Source organism: Rhinolophus hipposideros, assembly GCF_964194185.1.
Source record: "Rhinolophus hipposideros genome assembly, chromosome: 12".
Taxonomy (NCBI): Eukaryota; Metazoa; Chordata; class Mammalia; order Chiroptera; family Rhinolophidae; genus Rhinolophus; species Rhinolophus hipposideros.
In genome coordinates, this window is record NC_138058.1 from 64,273,441 (window position 1) to 64,292,865 (window position 19,425).

Below are 19,425 nucleotides of genomic sequence, written 5' to 3' on the forward strand. Positions count from 1 at the left end.
TCTCCTTCTAACTATTTCTGTTTTTAAAAAATGTGGACTGTATGTTTCAAATATATAACTAAGGCATTTGGTTAAAATAGATTTCTCCCAGTTTTCACAATGAAAATGTCTGTGTCCTACAGTTAGTAATCAAATGAAAAATCTCTCCTATACAGTTGTGGGAACACACAAGATTGAAAATGCCATGTTAGTCTCTCAGACTAAAGGAACATTTGTGCACCAGGACATAAAAGCAGAATATAAAGAAGATGGCAAATATCAAACATTTTGGTATGGGATTTTTATTGAAACTTCATCCTTATCAAGTCACTGTGATTTTTGCCACTTTTGTCCCCTTTTCATGATGGCTTATCTGCTTCTGCTTGTAGGAACTGGGAACGAGAGGCTCGCCTTGATGTCACCAGCCCAACATTTACTGATGTCCATCTGCACTCCCGTGCAGATGCGAAAAACTACTCTTACTCAGCAGCCTCCCCAGCCATAGGAACCGTGGCCATGGACTTAGAAAAGAATAAGTATACCTTAAAATGGAACTTGTACTACCGCCCTCAGGTGAGTCCCACGTAATGGGTTACATACCCACCCCATGACAAAGTATTCTCTATGGGCTTTCCCAGACTAGGTGAAACACAAGCAATGAGCAGGTTGAACTTCCTCTCTGATGAACTATTCTCCAGAAAATATCACAACAAGTCTTTTATTGACTTTAATTATTAGATGTACACATGACATCATATTGCCACTGTTACGTTATTACTTTTGGGGCAAATATAGAAAGAGGAGGGTTATGTTTTACCACCTAAGTCACAGGAAAACTCTGCTACATGCTGAGTTTCAGATAATAGTTTCTGGAATATCTTGAGTTTCAGATAGTAGTTTCTGGAATATCTGAGGCTTCAAAATGCTTCCCCACAATAGAACTGTTAGATGAGATATGCCAGATTTGTCTCATGTATTTCACAAGTTCTTCTAGGGCCAAATCAAAGATGCCATTAGATTTAGTAGAGGAAGAGACATTATATGGTTCTATTACTGAAGTGTGTCATGGGCTTGAAGAAATGAGTGGCTCCTCATACTGGTATTCTAGATCTCTGCTGGATGGGCTCTGGACTTTTTCCTTTTTTGCTACTTCTTTTTCTCTGAATTAGTCTTTTTTTTCTTTCTCCCCTTTGTCCTCCTCCTCCTCCTTTTTCTTCTCCTCCCCCTCTGCTCTTCAGCCCTAGGAAGGCCTTAATGTTAAGTGTTACTGTGTAAATGCCATGCATAATTTTATCCTTTCTGAGGCATGTGATAAAGAAGAATTAACACCAGTGGACTTGTTTAACCATAAGACAAACATGAACTGACACATGAAAGATAAATCCCCCTCAGAATATGCAAGATCCTCTGATCTCTCAACTGCTAATGAAGTTTTAGTGTAGTATATTACATAATCAGGATAATTGAAACCATGTTGTCTTCATCCTTTTTTTCTTTTCTGGTCTTAGTCGTCTCCAGACAAAAAACTCAACATACTCAAAACTGAGTTGCGGTACCAGGAACCTAGTGAGAGATTTCAGATGAAAGTTAACTGGGAAGAGGAGGCGGTGTCTGAATTGCTCAACTCTCTGAAAGACAATGTGCCCAAGGCAACAGGGGCCCTTTATGACTATGTCAGCAAGTACCACAAGGAGTACACAGGACTTACTCTGAAAGATGCTTCTTTAAAAGTGAGAGGAAGTCTGCAGAACAGTGCTGACCAGGCCTATCAAGAAGCAGTGAGGCAGATTGATAAGGTGAACCAGACACTCGGGAGGGTAGCCAGAGGCACCGCTCAAGCCTATCAGCTGTGGAATGACAAGGCCCGCAATCTGTACCAGAACCTGTTGGATCAAGAGGGCCAAGTCGATCTCCAGAAAGTTGAAAATAAGGTGCTGGACAGCCTAATAGGAGTTACTGAGGATTTCAAAGTAATAGTCAATCGTCTGATTGGCTTATTCATTGATTCCCTAAAGTTCACCAGATTCCAGCTCCCGGGAAAGGGTGGAACATACTCTATAGATGAACTTTGCACTATGGTCCTGAGGGAGGTAGGAAAGGTACTGTCCCAGGTACATTCAAAAATCCATAATGGGTTAGAAACACTGTTTTCCTATTTCCAAGACCTGATGGAGAAATCTGAATTGATCAAGGACCTAAAGATTAAACTACCTTTTGATTCAAGGAGTCATAAACTAATAGATATAACCTTGGAATATGGGAAAGTATTGAAATCTTCATCACAAAAGGTCCAAAATGTATTTAATGACCTCCAGTCTAACAAAACTACAGAAATGCTAGCTGATCTTCAGAGATATTTACAAAATGTTTTCCAAGAGATACAAGGAGAAATGAACCGCTTAAAGGAGAAAAAATTTACTATTCTCATAAATGATATCCAACACAAGATCAACACAAGTTTCAATGGTTATATTCAATATGTTTTCAGATTTCTGAATGAAAACCTATACCCTAACTTTAACAAGTTTAATGAACTTGTTCAAAACAAACTTCAGGAAGCTTCTAGAGAGTTAGAGCAGATCCACCAGACTGTAAAGGCTCTTCACAAAGAATATTTGGTTCCACGTGTGGTCAGCTGGACAGGGAAATTCTATGAACTTGAAGAAAAGCTAATCCACCTGATCAAGATCCTAATAGATGGCCTTCAGGACTTCCATTCCAAATACAGTGACAGAGTTGCTGGCTTTACTTCCCAACTCTCAAGTGAATTTGAACCATTCGTGCAGAATTCTATCCAGAAATATCTCAGCATCCTTGCCGATGCAGATGGAACAAGGAAAGAGAAGATTGTAGAGCTTTCTACCGGTGCTCAGGAAATAATTAAAATGTGGGCAGATCTAATGAAGGAAATCACTTCTGATTACCACCAGCAGTTCAAATATAAACTACAGGATTTCTCAAACCGACTCTCTGATTACTATGAAAAATTCATTGCTGAGTCCAAAAGATTGATTGACCTGTCCATTGAAAACTACCACATGTTTCTGAGCTACATCATTGAGATCCTACAAACACTGAAATCGGCTGTAGTCAGTGGCATGAGCCCCGACATAAAGATTGCTCCAGGAGAATTTACTATCACCTTCTAATTTTCTTAACGCAATTCTCATTTATTCTTCTACTCCAATTAAGCTTCCACATAGTAAGGGAAAAAATCAAACTGTATGTTTGAGTTCATATATCATACACGGGGCCAGCCCTGTAGCAGGCAGCTGACTACAAGCAGAAGCACATGTGAACTGGAGCTGCACGGAAGCTGGCGTCAGATCTTTGAAGGTCTCTGAACTCTGAGAGACAACATATTTTTGCAAGTTAAAGGAAATCAGAATCTGAGTTATTCTGCTACACTTGGGGGGAGGGAGAAAAAAAATAAATGAATTCTCTATTGTGTATTGGACCATTCATTGTGGCTCATTCGTATTGAAAGATAGTGAAACGAGGGTATTGATCAAACGTCTGACATTTCAAAGCCTCCAGCAGAACACACGCTGTGTTTTGAGTGATAAAGGGGAAAGACAGAATTTGTGGAGGGAAACATTTTGCCACCTAAAAATAAGTATTCCAAACTCTGAAGTCAACCAGGCCATTGCCATGGGTTGTCACTAAGGCCTTGTCAGCTTTCTTTTTTGAACCATTTGTAGCTGGGTAGTTAAAGGGCCCAGCCCCTTTTGGGGGTTCTCTGAGTTTGCTGAAACAATTATTCCCTGCTGGGAACTCCTCTGAGACAACTCACTCAGCACTGGTGTGGGCTGTTTGTTGACTGACTGAGTGACTAGCCATGGCACTGAATTACTTGTGGGCTTTCTCACAAAGGGTTTGGAAGGAAGGAGGAATGGGACTGAAAATCCATGAGGCTGACGGGTTTTTTGGAGAGAGTCTATCTATATCCTCCAAGGAGGCTGAGCTACCAGGGGCTGCTCAGGGTGTTGGGGAGGCAAAGTGTCTGTGTTCTTTTCTCTACACCTGCTCCCAGGCCTGGCACTGCCCCTGCCCCACCAAGAACTGGCCTCCGCCCTCCTAAACCTCCCCACTCCTACCATGCCTGCTTGCTGCCTTCCCAGCCTCCAGCCAGCCACTTCTACTTCCTCTGCCCCAAGATGACTGGGTGTGTATTTTAATGTTACAAAATCAGGCCAGTCCATTTGGTCCATTATAAAGGTTTTTCCCACTGTACCTCCTCTTTTCTCTGATGTCTTAGATCACTTCCTCTGCCTGCTTCATTGTCTTGACCTCTGGTCAGGGATCTTAACACCATGAGTGATGGACAATGGAAGGCCCCCTTTACTGACTGGGGCCTGACCCTCTGGACTACCTTCTCCCCTTCCCTCTGCTTCCTTGCTCCCATGTCATATTCCGTGTTTTTACCAAAACTCCATCTCTTCCTTCCCCTCCCTGGCACCCTGCCTCCCCATTCATAGGTCCCTATGCAGGGCTGACTCTTGCTCTCCAATAGGTACAAACTACCGTGTTTCCCTGAAAATAAGACCTAGTCGGACCATCAGCTCTAATGCGTCTTTTGGAGTGAAAATTAATGTAAGACCCAGTATTACTCTATTATATTATGTGATGATATGACCTGATATGATATATTTATTATATACCCAGTCTTACATTATAGTAAATGGTCTTATATTAATAGACCAGGTCTTATATTAATTTTTGCTCCAAAACATGCATTAGAGCTGATGGTCCAGCTATGTCTTATTTTCAGGTAAACATAGTAGGGGTACAGGGTCTCCCTGTAGCACTGTGTATGAGGCAAAGCCAAGGAGCTAGAATGGAAGTTCCCAAGTCCCCGATAATATGGGACAGAATCGGACACACCAGAATCAGACACACCAACCCTTCACTCCTCTCTCCTTCTTCCAGGGCTGCCCAGCTTTTCCAGGATCCCCATAGGGCCACCAAGTCCTGGGAAATTCTAGTGGGAATCTGGCCTCCCAGAAGTCCTCCATCAGGCCAGCGGGACAGCCAACCATTTCTGAACAGCCTACTCAGAAGAGTCCCCCCACGGCAGTCAATGGGCAGTATCCCATCTAGTAATTAGAAGGCCCTCAGAGGGCGTGTGCAAAATATAAGTTTTTATAGGAAGAAGGGTGGGGCAGAGGAGCAACTAGCAAAAGAAAACAAGGGATTGTTTTCTAGGCTAGGATGTCTTCATTAGGGTGGAAGAGAATGAAAGAGTTTTATCATGTAGATTGCCTCTATTTCCTGTGGAGAAGAAGGCAAGGGCCCACCCATGTGACAGATTACTAGTGCTTGACCAGAAAATTTCAAGCTGGCTCATTAAGATTATATTTCTGGGAAAGGTTGAAATTGCAATTAGGTCAGGTACTGTCTAGGTTTGGTATCACAGACTTTAGCACAAGCGATACAAACACAAAACCACCATTAGAAAACCACCATTCTAAGCCTGTGGTTTTCTTTTTAACAGTACATTTGGTGCATTTTCCTCAGAGAGGCCCCAGGCTGACATGGGGACAGGAGCTATTTCCTGTCACCTCATAATCACTGACACGTACATGAAAGTGAAGTTTCCTTGGGGAGTAAGCTGATCCAGGTTCCACTCTCACATCTAAATTGGAGCCCTTCCTGTCCCCTTGGCTACACACCATGCTTTTTCACCCACCTCCAAGCTTTCCTTCTCCATTTCCTGTGCCTGGAACACCTGCCCCCGACTCTCTGTGGAATATTCAGGATCCTCTCAAGTCCCACCTCTTCCAGGAAGCCTTCCAAGACCAGCCAGCCCTCTCCTGAGCTCCGTCAGCCTTAACCATCTCTCTGCCCACAGTGAAGCGCCACTGTTCTCCATCATGTCTGATATTCCCTCTGTGTCTGACCAAGCTGGTCACATGACAGCACCTCAGCACTACCAGCCTGGGTCATCTAGGCTGTAGGCCCTCCCCCAGAGTGGTGATGAGGTTCCCTGCCCCCTCAGCCCCTGTGAGGACAGGATTTGGTCGTGCTCCCCTTAGGGTATGCTCCCTTGGCACACCCTAGCTCTGGAGGTAGCCCTGCTTCAAGCCAGCCAGTAATTTCTTTGAGGTAGAAAGGGCAGGTTGGAGCGAAATGAGACTGGACTTGAGGAGCATGGGGAGTGGGTTTGAGTCCCAGCTCTGTCAGTCATACAGTTGACCTAAATCTAGGAAGTCACATAATCTCCCTGAGACTCCATTTCTTCATCTGGTAAAATAACTTCCTCACAGCAGCACGGAAACACCTGGTGGCAGCTGAAGGCATTGCACACTCAGCCTTGAGCACGGCCTGGCACACTGACGCTCAGTCAGGTGAGGATGGAGAATGGTCAGGACTCCATGCTTCCTCAGAGCGGTGACCCTGCCCCTAACCAGCTCTGACTCAAGAACCAGCCTGGTCCACCTGCCTGTCCAGCACCGGCCAGCTCTCTGACCTAGCCTGATTCTTGCAGAAACTTTCTCTTGTTGGATAGAACACACACTTCCTGTCAGCTTTTTATTTCTGTGAGGGCTTGCTTACAAGCAGGGCATTCTGTTCTTGGAATTTCTTGTTAAAATATTTCATTTAATTAAGTTTTTACAACCAGCTCTGCTTTGTGTCTGTCAGAAGGTAGACATAGCTCTCTGGGAGGCCAGGTCCCAGAGACTCCGGGGAGGGCCAAGCCCAGGCCTGCGGGCCGTGTCCCTAGGTATGAAGCATTCTTTGCAGCCACGAGGTCTGGGAGTGTCCATGGGTAGACCTCCACAACACGCCCCACTGGAGGCCTCAGTGCCAACTGCGAGGTAGCCTGAGCCCTCTCGGGTGGAAATCTCTCTCCGCCCAGTAACAGCCCAGTCCAGAGCAAATATGCTGTGGACGATCACAGCCACCTCTTAGCACCCCCAAACTCCATTCAAGACCCACGTCTGTTCCCTTCCTTCCCAGGACCCCTCCTGAGCCCACTCCTCTGGCCTCTTCAAGCCGTGCTCTATCCCTTCTCCCCTGGGGGCCCTCCCCAAGGCCCTTGGTCAGAGCTGCCTTCCTTCCCCACCCACACCCCACATGGTGACTGTAGGCCTGCCTGACCTGGCCTTTTATCCTCCCTTTCATCTCCAAGCAGTGCATACGCCCAGGCCGCAGCTGGGTACACCTTGTCTCCTGACTCAGCCCCAGCACAGGGCCTCGCTGAGGAGGCCTGGGGAGGAACTTAATGGAACGTGTTCTTCCTTCTCGCCATGGCCACAGGACAGGGATTTGTGGTCAGCAATGAGGCAGAAGGTGCTGTGCTTCCACACTCATGTTTTGAAAGGTTACAGACCATGTGTGCCAAACAGGCAGAACAGGAGGTCACTTAGAATAAGCGAGAGAGGCCCGGTGAACGGTGAGCAGGTAGGTCTGCACAGGGTGTTCTTAGCAGGGATGCGGCTGCACCCAACTCCCAAAATGGAGCCTCTCTCTACACAACCAACAAGCCAGCACTTGCCCGTTCCTCTCCAGTGTCCTGTGGCAAAGGCCCCTCAGGCTGCTGGAAAGCCAGGACCCATGTGGAGGGGTGCGAACGTGGGCTCCTCCTGCGCCCTTCCCACCCCACCACAGGCTAAGGCCATGCCCTGGCCTGCCGCAGGGTGGCACAGGAGGCCGAGCCGCTGCCTCTGTGGGCTCCTTACCTGCAGCAGGCCTTCTCCTGACCCGGCTCATACCTGGCCTAAGGAAACCCCTGTGGCCCCTGGATTATTCCAGGCTGCTTGGACTGTTGCTAAGAGCCCGGCTGCCACCTGTCAGGAATTTGCGTTCAGGGATGTGGCAGAATGCGCTATTTTCCCACACTCGTATTTTTAAAAGGTTACAGACCGTGTGTGCGTAACAGGCAGAACATTAGGTCACTTGTCTCACTTAGAACAATAATCCGTTTTGCTAGGGGTCAGGTTGACACAAAGAATCTGTCCAGACCAGGTCTCTGGATGGGACTTAGCCCTCCCCTCAAACTAATGAAATTTTCAACTCGTGGGTACTTGAGTTAATAAAGTGTGCCACACATCTGCTTAGGCCGCTGGCAGAAGAAAGCCCTGGGGTTCAATTCTGAGATCACTGACATAATGTTTGAGTGGCCTCCCGCTGACGCCCGGTGGGACACCAAATTAAGGAAAGCCGCACAATGAATGTGTGAGAAAAAACATTAGTGTCTAAACACAGAGGCCAAGGCTCCCTGAGGGCAGGGTGAGAGAGAGGAGGCCTCAGAATTACAGAGACAGGGTCCGTGGGGCTACTGCTGGGATTTCACACCAGTGGCCTACAGGTAATGAATTATTTTAAAGGAAATTGGCACCGACCTGATCTTAGGTCAAAAAGATGAAAACACTAAAAAGAGCTTATTTTCAGTGGCTGTTGAATTAAGTGCTAAAGTATAATGTGATCGGTTCTGAACAAAATATAAAGCTAGAGATGAGAATATAAAACAGCCCCAGGAGAGGTTAAGTTTCAAGCCCTGAGGACCCCTGAGAATGTAGCCACTTTCCTCCCCTGCCACAGCCTGGCTGGGACAGGGCCATCGGGTCTGACTGGGGCCTGCTCAGGGGGCAGGTCGGGGGACACCCACCACCCTGGGACAGAAACTCTCCACTGTTTTTTCCCAGCAGCCCACAGATCAAAAATCAAACTTCAAATTCTTCAGGATATTCAAATCCCTTCGAGACTCATCTATTTTGGAGAGGAAGGGGAGAGAGAGGTCCTGAAGTTTCTGTGGCCTTTCCTTGAGAAAGGGAGCAAAGACTTCTTAATTCCTTGGTCTGGCTCCCAGGAAATGCCACTGTGTTTACTTTGAGCCAAGGCGGAGCTGTGGTGCCCCCCGGGGAAGCAGAAAGCTGAGGGGCACCTGGCAGGGCTGAGACCTCCTGCTGGCAGGGCCCTGCATCCCCCCTACTCCTTCCTGCTGGGATGGGGTGGGAGGGAAGGGTGCTGAGGGCTCCCCAGGACCTCAGACCAGGGCCTTGGGCGGCAGATGGGACCTTGGAGGAGGATGCAGACCACCAGAGCTGTTCCGCTTCCCCCAGACAGGAATCCGGACACTGTGGGGCTGAGGAGACACACTGCTTAGGTGAGCCGAAGGCCTCACCTCAGTCCTCGCAGCTTGGCCAGCCCCTCTGCTGCAGGGGCTCTGCTGGGGCACTAAGTGCAGGGTAGTGAACACCTAGTTTACTTGTCCTTCGTTCTTTTGTTCCTTTCCTTTTGTTCCTTACAGTTCCTTACTGTACCTTAGTTCTTTTGTGCCTACCATGTGCTTTGGGGGCCTGCCCCATGGGGTGTACAGAGGGGCCAGGGTGAGGAAAGTACATAGGGATGAATTGATAAGGCTACACAGGGTCTCTGTGGCCCAGCACCAGGAGCTGGGCCTCAGCCCTCCCCACTCATGAGGAATGGGGTTCAGCAAACGTTGCCCTTAGGGCTTTGCCAGCAACGCTCAATCCTCCCCTTACTCAAGGACTTGCCACATCTTGTCTGCCCACCTCCTAGAGCCCTGCCCCCCATCTTTCGGAAGTCTTCTCTGACCCAGTTCCCCAACCCCCAGAGCCCACCCCCGCCCCCCAGCACGTGTGCCCTCAGGGCTCTCTTCTCCTGGTCATGTGACCTGTGCACACCCCTTGTCCAGGCCCGGGCTTCACACATCTCGTCCCCTCTGAGCCCACTGAATCCAGGACACTGGCAGGGACACAGCAAAACCTTGTGGATCAACTTTGGAGCAGAGTTGGTCCCAACTACACACTTTGGGGATGCCAGAAGCCCACTCTCCAAGCGAAAGCCATGCTCCCTTCCTGGGTGAGAATTCAGCAAGTCAGAGAGGGGAAGCAGGGCAAGGTGGGGCTGGTCCCCATGAGGGGCCACATCAAGATTAATGAGGCTCCCCAGAGGCTTCCAAGCAACTGCACGTGGACACGATGGAATGCAGAGCAAGCTGCCTTTCTGAGCTGCCCAGCCCTGCTACAAGCCACAGGGCTTCCCCTTGCTGGGAATGTCTACGCTTATAATTTCCAGCATTCAGCCCAGATCTCCCCAAGGGGAAAGAAAGAGCTTTGTGCTTTGGTCCCATCCTCCAACAGGGGACACAGAGAAAACACAGAGAAACTGTAATTCCAGCTCCCTCGTGAGCCAGTGGGTGGCCTGGTGACATCACTGGGCTATTCTGTATCTCCATTTGGTCATATGCAAAATTGGGATAATGATAATACAGTGCCCCCCCTAATCCGCGGGGGATATGTCCCAAGACCCCCAGTGGATGCCTGAATCCCCAGACAGGACTGGACCCTGCATGTATTATGTTTTTTCTTATACATACGTACACTTTACAGATTCCCTTTGGCACATCCAGTTGCCAGCATCACTACTCTTGCACTTTGGGGCCATTCTGAAGTAAAATCAGGGTGACTTGAACACAAGTCCTGTGACACAGCTACAGTCCATCTGGTAAACTAGATGGCTACTAAGTGACGAAAGGGCAGGTAGCTTGTACAGGGCGGATACACTGGACAAAGGGACGACTCATGCCCCACATGGGACAGTGCAAGATTTCATGCTACTCAGAATGCCGCACAGCTTAAAACTTATGAATTGTTTGTTTCTGAAATTTTTCATTTAATATTTTCAGACCACAGTTGACAGAGGTAACTGAAACCACGGAAAGCAAAACTACAGATAAGGCGGGGGGGGGGGGGGGCAGGGGGCTACTGTATCTACCTCAGAGGTTCTTGTGAAAATTACAGACATTAGTACATGTCAGTTGCTCCGAGTAGTGTCTGACACAATGTAAATGCTATATAAGTAATTGCTATTTTTATTGTCTGATGATCTGACTTTGGAAACCTACTATTCCCTGAGAACCAGTGGGCCATCAGCTTCTGCCTCCCTCACCATCTCCAAAGAAGCAGTAAGTTTCTATAACATTTGTTACCCAGGGTACTGGGAGGCCTTGACTTGACTGAATTTCTGCCTCTACCAGCAACTCAAAGGCGGCATCTACAGAGGCCTTATAATGTGGAGAGGAGGTTTCTCAGGTGACAGAGCCAGCTGCAGGTGCACTGGCCTTCTCATGCCTCCGTGGGCCCCTCAATGCAGGGAGGCCTGAGGTCCGTCCCATATTACATATCTCCAGACCACAGCAGTCACAGCTGTACAGTGAACGGTGGATCCAGGTGATTTGTAAAGGCCTCCAGTTTCTGACAGACTGCACAGGGATCCTTCCTGTTACCATCATCATCGTCATCATCATCATCCATAAGAAGACTCAGGTATAGATTACTTCCTGTGTGCAAGGCAGTATTAATAGTACTACAACAAACCCTTAATAACATCCTGTGGTCTTTATCTTGCAGATGGGGACACTGAGGCCCAGAGAGGTGGAATAGCTTCACTTTTACAACTTGTAAACAGCAAACTGGGCCTAAAATCCAGACCTGTGTGATCTCCAAAACCATACCTAGAACCATACACTGTGCCGTATGTATACGGCAAAGGATGTCTAATAATAGTAACAACTTCCAGTGCCAGGCACACTGCTTGGGTGTAATCCCTCTTCACCTTTGCACCAACTTTACATAAGGGTGAGTGTGGTCATCCCAGCTTTACAGGGAGATTAGGTAACTTGTCTAGAGCCAACAGAGTACGCTTTTTAACATGTAAATCCGATTCTGACACATCCTTTATTGAAAATCTAACTCACCTTAGCCAAAACAGATTTCCCTCGTTTCTTACCCAAGTTAATTTTTGGTGACAACAGAGCTGATGTCCCACTGGCACAAAGAAGGCCATACCAGCTATTAAAATTTTGAAATACATCTGAAGCAATAGGTACAGAGCTGCTTCCCCAAGCCCTTCACATGCTCGGATAAACTCTTAAAATGTTTAATATGCCTCAGCTCATCTTTTACCACCTGTATAAAGACACCAGGCATGTACATGCACACACACAAATACTGGCACGAATGTACACATGTGTGAACACACATGAACAGACACACCCCAGATCACCCTCCCTCTTGATGCCTTCTAGCAGCTACCAGAGAGAGACACCATTCCAGGCTCACTGCTGGCCTCCGCTTCTGAAGTTCTCTCTTTCCTGCTTTATGGTGTCCTTGGCTGCTCCCCCGAAACCCAGGGCTACCCCACCTGATCCGTGGAAGCAGAGAGAGGAGCTCAGAGGCAACGGTCAGATGGCAGATCCTTGAGAAAGGGGACAAGAGCAAGTTGTTTGTCAACCTAGCCTGCAGCACCCAGCACACACAGGTGCTCTGCTTGACAGATGTCATCTCAACTAGAAGAGACATAGCCCAGTCACAAGCAGGCAGACTCAATTGCCTCTGAGTTCCTGGTAAGTCCACATGTTCAGCCTCTAGTCAGAAGGGAGATGAGGAGGCTTTGGTTCTGCCGGCTCCATGGGAGCCCCAGCTCGGCACCAGCTGCAGTGCCTGAGCCACGGAGTTCCTCACTTGGCCTGTTGCTGTCCGTGGGGTGCTTAGGGACGCCCAGGGAGGGTGGCCTTCCTGGATCAGTTATAGAAATCCCCACAAGAGTGTGTCACAGCACTTTGCTCCCAGACGCACTCGTGCAGGTCAGCCGACACACCCTGGCCTGAGCACAGAAGGGGGAGGGCTCCCTCAGCTCCCTGCCTCCTACTCCAGCCAGTGTCACAGTACTGAAATCGCCTAGGAGTAGAGATGGGCCAGACTCTTTCATTCAACAGACTTTCATTGAGCACCTGCTCTGTGTCAGACACTCTTCTAGGAGAGAACAAAACAAATGCCAATGATTCTGCCTGCAGCAGCTCTGTCTCCAAAGCCTCAGCAGCCTGTCAGTTATTGGCCTCTGTGACTTCTATCGGGACCACAGACATTTCTTCTGTTCTATGAGGTATTTGGGTCTCAGAACCTCTCCTGTCCCTTCCAGCTTGGACTTTTATCAGGTAACTTCCAGCGACATGTAATCTCTCACGGCCATGGGAGCAGCTGAGCCTCCGAGGGAAGGGCTGCAGTGCCTGAGCGTGGTGGCCACAGCAACAAGTTTCTGCGGAGAAGGCACTCCCTCCCAACACAGGCCCTGGGGCCTGAGTTTCTCCAGGGAATGTCTCACTTTAGTAAGATGCCCCTGAAATAAAACCCACCTCAACCAAAGAACGCCCACTGGCCTGGGGTCCTGATTGATGGGGAAATGCGCTTCCAGCCACACATGTGGTACCTCTGTTTCATTCCATGCAGAAAGGCCCTGGGGAATTTCAGAGGTGACACTGATGAATGGAACGCAAAGGGCCGATGGCCAAGACCAACAGGGCTGTTTGAGAGTCTTCCAACCCAATTTCTGTGCTTTGAGTCATTGACCAGAGTTACGGCCACTGAACCAAGCCACTCTCGCCTGGGGCTACCTGCCTGCCGGTAGCCTGAAAGAGGCCTGCTCCTCTCCCGATGTGCAAGCATCTCCTCCCCTAACATCTTCACCCCCAGTGCAGAATCAGGGACAGAGTAATGAGCCCACAAGCATACTGATTGCGTTTGCCTCCAGCAGAATCAGTTCAACAAAGGAAGGGTCACCGTTTCAGACCCTTTCTCGCACCCCCATGTGTCCTGTCCATCTCCTTTTCCCTGCCACCTATCATCTCTCTGTTCGAGCCACCAGGCTCCAGGTCAACATCAGCTGAAGGGGTCGAGGCAGGCAGCTGGTTTGCCAAACAGCTCCTGTCTCCAGGGAGTTGACTTAAATCATCCCTGCCTCTCACCTCCATCCTCCCTTTGCACCTGCCACCACTCCGGGAAGAGGAGGCAACATGTGCACACTGGCTGTCCCTAACTGGAGGAGACTGATACTTTAGACACAACCTCAAGGTGCAAGGGAAGTCCCACGATTGGCTCCAAGCCAACTTTCAATATTGAGCTCAAGCTCAAATGGTGCTAAAAATGTTCAGTCCGAGACAGGAATTTACAGAGTGTAGCCCAAGCTGTGGGTGTTAAGCTGACTGTGCGTCCCTCACTGGAGGGAGGATCAGTGTGCAACAGCAGACCTGGAACTACTCTGGGCCCACAAGTCCTCTCGAGAATGAGGATCTTCTCCCCTGGCCTCGCCACCCAACCTTGCAGTCCAGGGGGGCCCTCTATGTTCCGTCTCTGCAGTCCCTGCCCCAGAAAACCACTTGGACACTAGAGAGCCTCAGGCACTGCCAGTAGGAGGAAGATGCCATGCAGCCTGCTGGGCAATTGCACTAGTGCTCTCTCCCCTTCCTCATTGGGAGCACAAGAGGATGAAAAAGACAAGAACAAAATGGTGCTTTGACTCACCTTGGTATCGTTTACTCTAGAAAACATACTTCGAAAAATTCAGCCCACTCAGTTGCACCAAGAGTTTGCAAAGCCTAAAGCACGTCCATTGAAATGACAGCTATACTGAACCCTGAACTTTGTGCTCTGCTCTCATGCCCAGAACAAGGTGGTCACTTGGCTTTTAACTGTCTGCTTGTAGAGGAATCACCTCTGTAATCGTCATCAGCTTCATTCCAGTATTGTCATATGAGTGACAGGAGCCAAGTTGGGGTTTGAGGGTTTGCTTTTGTTTTTTATCTGTTTTTACATCTCCCCCTCTTAAGCTTCTCACCATGTTATGTTCATACCATGCCAAAAAAGCTCTGGGTCTCCAGCCCAGTCAAGAGGACAAGCATCATGGGGCCAGTGAGAACTCAGATTCATAGGAAACCTGCAGGACTAAACATAAACCTGGGCTGAGGGGTCAGTGCCCCACCATCTCCTGACAGGAGTGGTCGTTGCTTCCTTTCCCTTCCAAAGGCTGTTGGCACTGGTTGTTTCTGTGTCCTCAGCTCTCTCTGTATATGGCAGTTTCTTCCTACTCCTCTAGCTTTTTATTCAATTATGTCTGCCATAATAATTGCCTGGGCAATAACTTTTTGGAAGGTGAAAAAGTCAGGCACCAGTAAATTGATCAGATGGCCGGGGCGTAAGAAAAATGTCCATTCATCATGGGGCAAAGAGAAGAGTATCAGGAAATGATGGAACTGGGACATGGGCAGGATTCTATTTCCAGTCCTAGCTCTACCCCAGGGTCGTGAAATCTTGGGAAAGTCTCCACGACCTTCTAGTCTTCAGTTTCCTTAGTTTCTTCAGAGAGAGGCCAAAAGGCAGAAAATCTCCAAGGGTCCTGGAGAGCTGCCTCCCTGGAAGAAAGTGCTGAGGTAACTAGAGCCCAGTCAGGGGCTACTGTGAGGCTACTGTGCTGGCTGAGGAGCGAGGCCAGGACCCCTTTCCTCAGGCCGCAGAACCACACAAGCAGTCATGTTCCCTAGACTCACAAGGAAGAAATGGGGAAATGGGAGGTAAGAGAGCCCAGTCAGGCCCTTTTCACCAACACAGCATATAGCAAAAGTCCCCAGGGCAGCGACCCGGGCTGCACACCACCCTCTCTTTTCCACCCCACATTTGCACTCCTCTGCGAGGGGAGCTGGTGGACAGGACCTAGCTCACTCCATGCAGGCTTCTGCTGAGCACAGGTCCAGGAAGCAGCCCTGAGCCGGCTGGCCTGTTCTGTGACCTTGTGCAAGTCACGTGGGATTGGAGGCTCAAAAAAACTTTAGATCACCATAACCTCTCCAAGGGTGAAAATGGAGGGTAATCCCCAAGTCCCAGGATCCTCGTGGTGTTACTGTGAGATGCCAGCTCTGTCACAACCACGTTCTCTTCCCTGCCTTCCCTCCATGCTGGGAAACAAGACAGGCGATGTGTTTGCCAATGAAGCAATGGCAACTCGGTCCAGCAAAACAAGAGAAGAGTGAGCAGGGAAACAGGAGAGCAGCGCGGTGCTTGCCCACGCCAGACTGGGAAACAAAGGAAACCAGCACCTCCCGAATGCTCTCCGTGGTCCCTTTGCCCCGAGTGAAGCCCAGAAGATGAGGATGCAAAAATGTGCCTCACGGGCCTCCCTAGACCCCAGCTCCTTATTAAGCATTTCCATACTCATTTGGGCACAATCAGAATTTTTTAATCATCTTCCTGAACATCAATTTTTGGGGCTAGATCATTTCCAGATGTGATTGCACATACCAAAAAAAAAAAAGCACCCTCATTGATTAACAAATGATTTCTAGATGGAGCATACATGTGACTAACAGTTCACTGTTGAAACTTGCATCAAATGCTATGAATAGCAGAGAAGCCAGGAGTCCCCCGGTCTAATCTGCCTCTTTTCAGCTGAGGTCTATTTCCCAGACTGGCTTCAGGTGCCTCCGTTTCTGACCAAATCAAGCAGGAGCTGGAGAAAGAACTTTGGCCGTTAGCAGATTCTCTCTCCCGTTTTTGTTGTTGATTTCCCACAGCCTCCATGATTTGAGCCAGGGACAAGAACAAATGATACATGGAGAAAGAATTCAGAGCTGCCAATCAAAAGATAGCTTTCTAGTCCATACTCTACAACAAACTGCCCATGTAACCTTCAGGATGACACAACAGCTGTCTATTCTAGTCACTCTTCACTTGGCAATTCACTTTATACACATTTCTAAATCACTTACTGTGCACTAGTCTCTGATGAGCCTATTTGAGCACGCCTTGTCCACAGTGGACATTCCTAGTCGATGAATGCACGCTTTCCCAAAGATCCTTCACTTGGTGCACTAGGCACCCACTAAAAATTTACTCTAGCCTCATGTGGCAAATAGAAGAGTATCCCCTGGGGTTCAAAGCTGGATAAGACTTAGTGACCTCAGTTTGAGTTGGTAATTCAACAAACAAGGCAGATCCTTCCCACAGAAGGCAGCATGACAGCTATCATGCAGGGTCTCAGCTCCCACTCCCCGCACAAGAACGCAGGATATGACAAGGCCAAAAAGGAACACCCACGGAGCCATAGATAGGGGAGTCATACCACTATAGTCTCGCTGACGGCTGGGTTGGAGACACAGGAAGCAGGAGCCACATGATCCGCAATCCTCCAGCAGCTTCTCTGTCAACCAACAACCAACCAACCCCTTGCTAACTGCAATCCTCCGTGCTAACTGCAATCCACGCTTGCTAGCTCAGCCACCATCTGCTGCTAGCGTAGCCAGAGCAATTATATTAGTAGCCAACGGCTCACTGGTTACAGCTGATGACCATCTGATCACAGTTGATGGCCGTTTACTACCCGAGCCAGCACTTTTCCACATGAGGCCGAGAACCTGGAAACTGCACTCCTGGCTCTGTCTCCACAACAGCAAAGCCAGAAAAGAAGGAATTCGGCTTGGTGTTTGGGTCCTGATGTAGAAACTTACTAATTCAAAGAGGGATGTACTCATTCTAGAAAGAAAATAAGGATTCTGAGAACTTAAGAGGATGACCCAGAGCCATTCGAAGCCACTAAGTCTAGTTCTGACCAAATTTAGCATCAGCAGCTGAGTTCTGTCCTCATGGGGACCCACTTTGTTGCTTTTCTTGGCCTTTCTATGCCCCTGCATTTCCCCTAGATGCTCCACATTCCATCAGTTAATTGGTTTGTTCCTTCTATGCTGTGCATAGCAGATATCACGTGACATGTGCATTACTCTCAACCCTCTTTCAAAGGGTATCAGTTCCTCCAATGACCGTAAGTGATTCTCAGTTCCTGCATGTTTCATGGGGCCACTGGAAGGGCAGATGCGCCTATCAAAAAGGAAAACGTCTGCATCTTGGGCTGCAACCAAGCCACAACTTAATTTCCTCCTCTGGCAGTACTTCTTGAGAAGTAAATATGAAAAATGGGGATGGGGTGACTTTGTCTCAGATAAATAGGCCATACTCTGTAGCTGGACAAACAAGGTGCTTGGCTGGAAATAAGATGTTCTTTGGCTGGCATCTCCAAAACGTGACAGATTCTTCCCAGATGCTATTTAAAGCATGTAGTGAGCTTTCCCTGCCTCAATGCATTGCCTACGCCAGCCTTTACAAATCAGGCAGAGTGTAAACATAGCATCGACAATGTTGATACTAATAAAGCTAATGCTTTTCAAGTACATACTAGACAGCAGTCACTGAGAGAAGCATTTTGCCTGTGCTGTCTCATCTAATCCTCACTGTAACCTCTGAAGTTGGTATTATTATCCCCATTTTGCAAATGAGAAAACTAAGGCTCAGTGAGGTTAAGCAAATTGCCCAAAGACACACAGCTAATAGGAGATACAGCAGAGCTGTGAACCCAACTCTAACTCCAAAGCTATGGTCTTAATTGCTAAAGGCAATGCTTATGGACTCTCCATCCATCCCTCTGCTGGCCACCCCATGCCAAGAGGATCCTGTCTGCAGTTTGTCACCATGACAACAAGCATTTATTTTGGCCATAGTGATTCTAAGATTCTCAGCAAATCAGAATTCCTTTTTGTCCTTCTTCCAGAAAGTTTGAGGCTGTGTTCCACAGATGAGGGCTTCTGGATGGCCAGGAAAACAGGGCAACTTGAGTACCATGTTTCTGCCTAAACAGAATTGTCTCAGCTCTGGTACAAGAACAGGATGGGCATGGAGAGGTCTGAGAGGAGGTACAGTGTTTCCCCAAAAATAAGACTTAGCTGGACCATCAGCTGTAATGCATCTTTTGGAGCAAAAATTAATATAAGACCTGGTCTTATTTTAATATAATATAAGACCAGGTATAATATAATATAATATATACCAGGTATAATATAATATAATACCAAGTCTTATATTAATTTTTGCTCCAAAAGACACATTAGAGCTGATGGTCTGGCTAGGTCTTATTTTCACAGAAACGAGCTATGTGGCTGGTTACTGCCTCGCAAGGGGGAAGGAAAAACAGAATGAAAGTGAAAACACAGACCACTGATGGTTTGCTACTTTCACAGCCAAAAGCTACTTTTTCAGAAAAATCAGAAATTCTGTATTGAACATAGCCCTCTGTTCAATACATTCTGAAAGTCAGGTTGATGACTTTCAAATACAAATATAAAATAATAGCACACAGAAGGATCCAAGATGGCAGAGTAGATAAACACTGTGCCTATGTTCTTCCATGAACACAGTAAAGCTATAGAACATAACTAAATTATAGAACAATCAACATGGAGAACCATGAAGTCTAGCTGAACAGAAGTCATATAACTGAAAATTATAGAGAAGAAGACACATTAAGACTGGTAGGAGAAGAGACACAGAACAGGCCCCACACCTGCGTGTGATGGTTGAGAACCAGGAGGGATATCTCACTCATGGATTTTGCCCCCGGAGGAGCAAAGGATTCCAGTCCCCCACACCAATCTTCCCAGCCTGAAGTACTGGTGCTGAGAAGAGGAGCCCCCACAATATCAGGCTGTGAAAAATAGCAGAGATTTTGACTTTTTGGGTGGGATCGAAAGTTTCGGGAAACACAGATATCCTCTTAAATGGCCCTCACACAGACTCACTCATTCACAGGCACTCACCTTGGGCT

The 19,425-nt window shown here is 47.9% G+C and overlaps 1 protein-coding gene across 1 annotated transcript in view; it reads left to right on the plus strand.

Annotated features, from left to right (window-relative positions):
- Positions 1 to 3,429, plus strand: part of APOB (apolipoprotein B) — a gene marked incomplete at its 5' end in the record, with an annotated part of 38,381 nt that extends 34,952 nt beyond the window's left edge. The window contains 3 exons of the mRNA XM_081068660.1: positions 156 to 270; positions 369 to 552; positions 1,488 to 3,429. Coding sequence (XP_080924786.1) covers positions 156 to 270; positions 369 to 552; positions 1,488 to 3,128 — 1,940 coding nt within the window. The 3' untranslated portion in view covers positions 3,129 to 3,429. The remainder of the gene's footprint in view (positions 1 to 155; positions 271 to 368; positions 553 to 1,487) is intronic.
- Between the last annotated feature and the right edge of the window lie 15,996 nt (positions 3,430 to 19,425).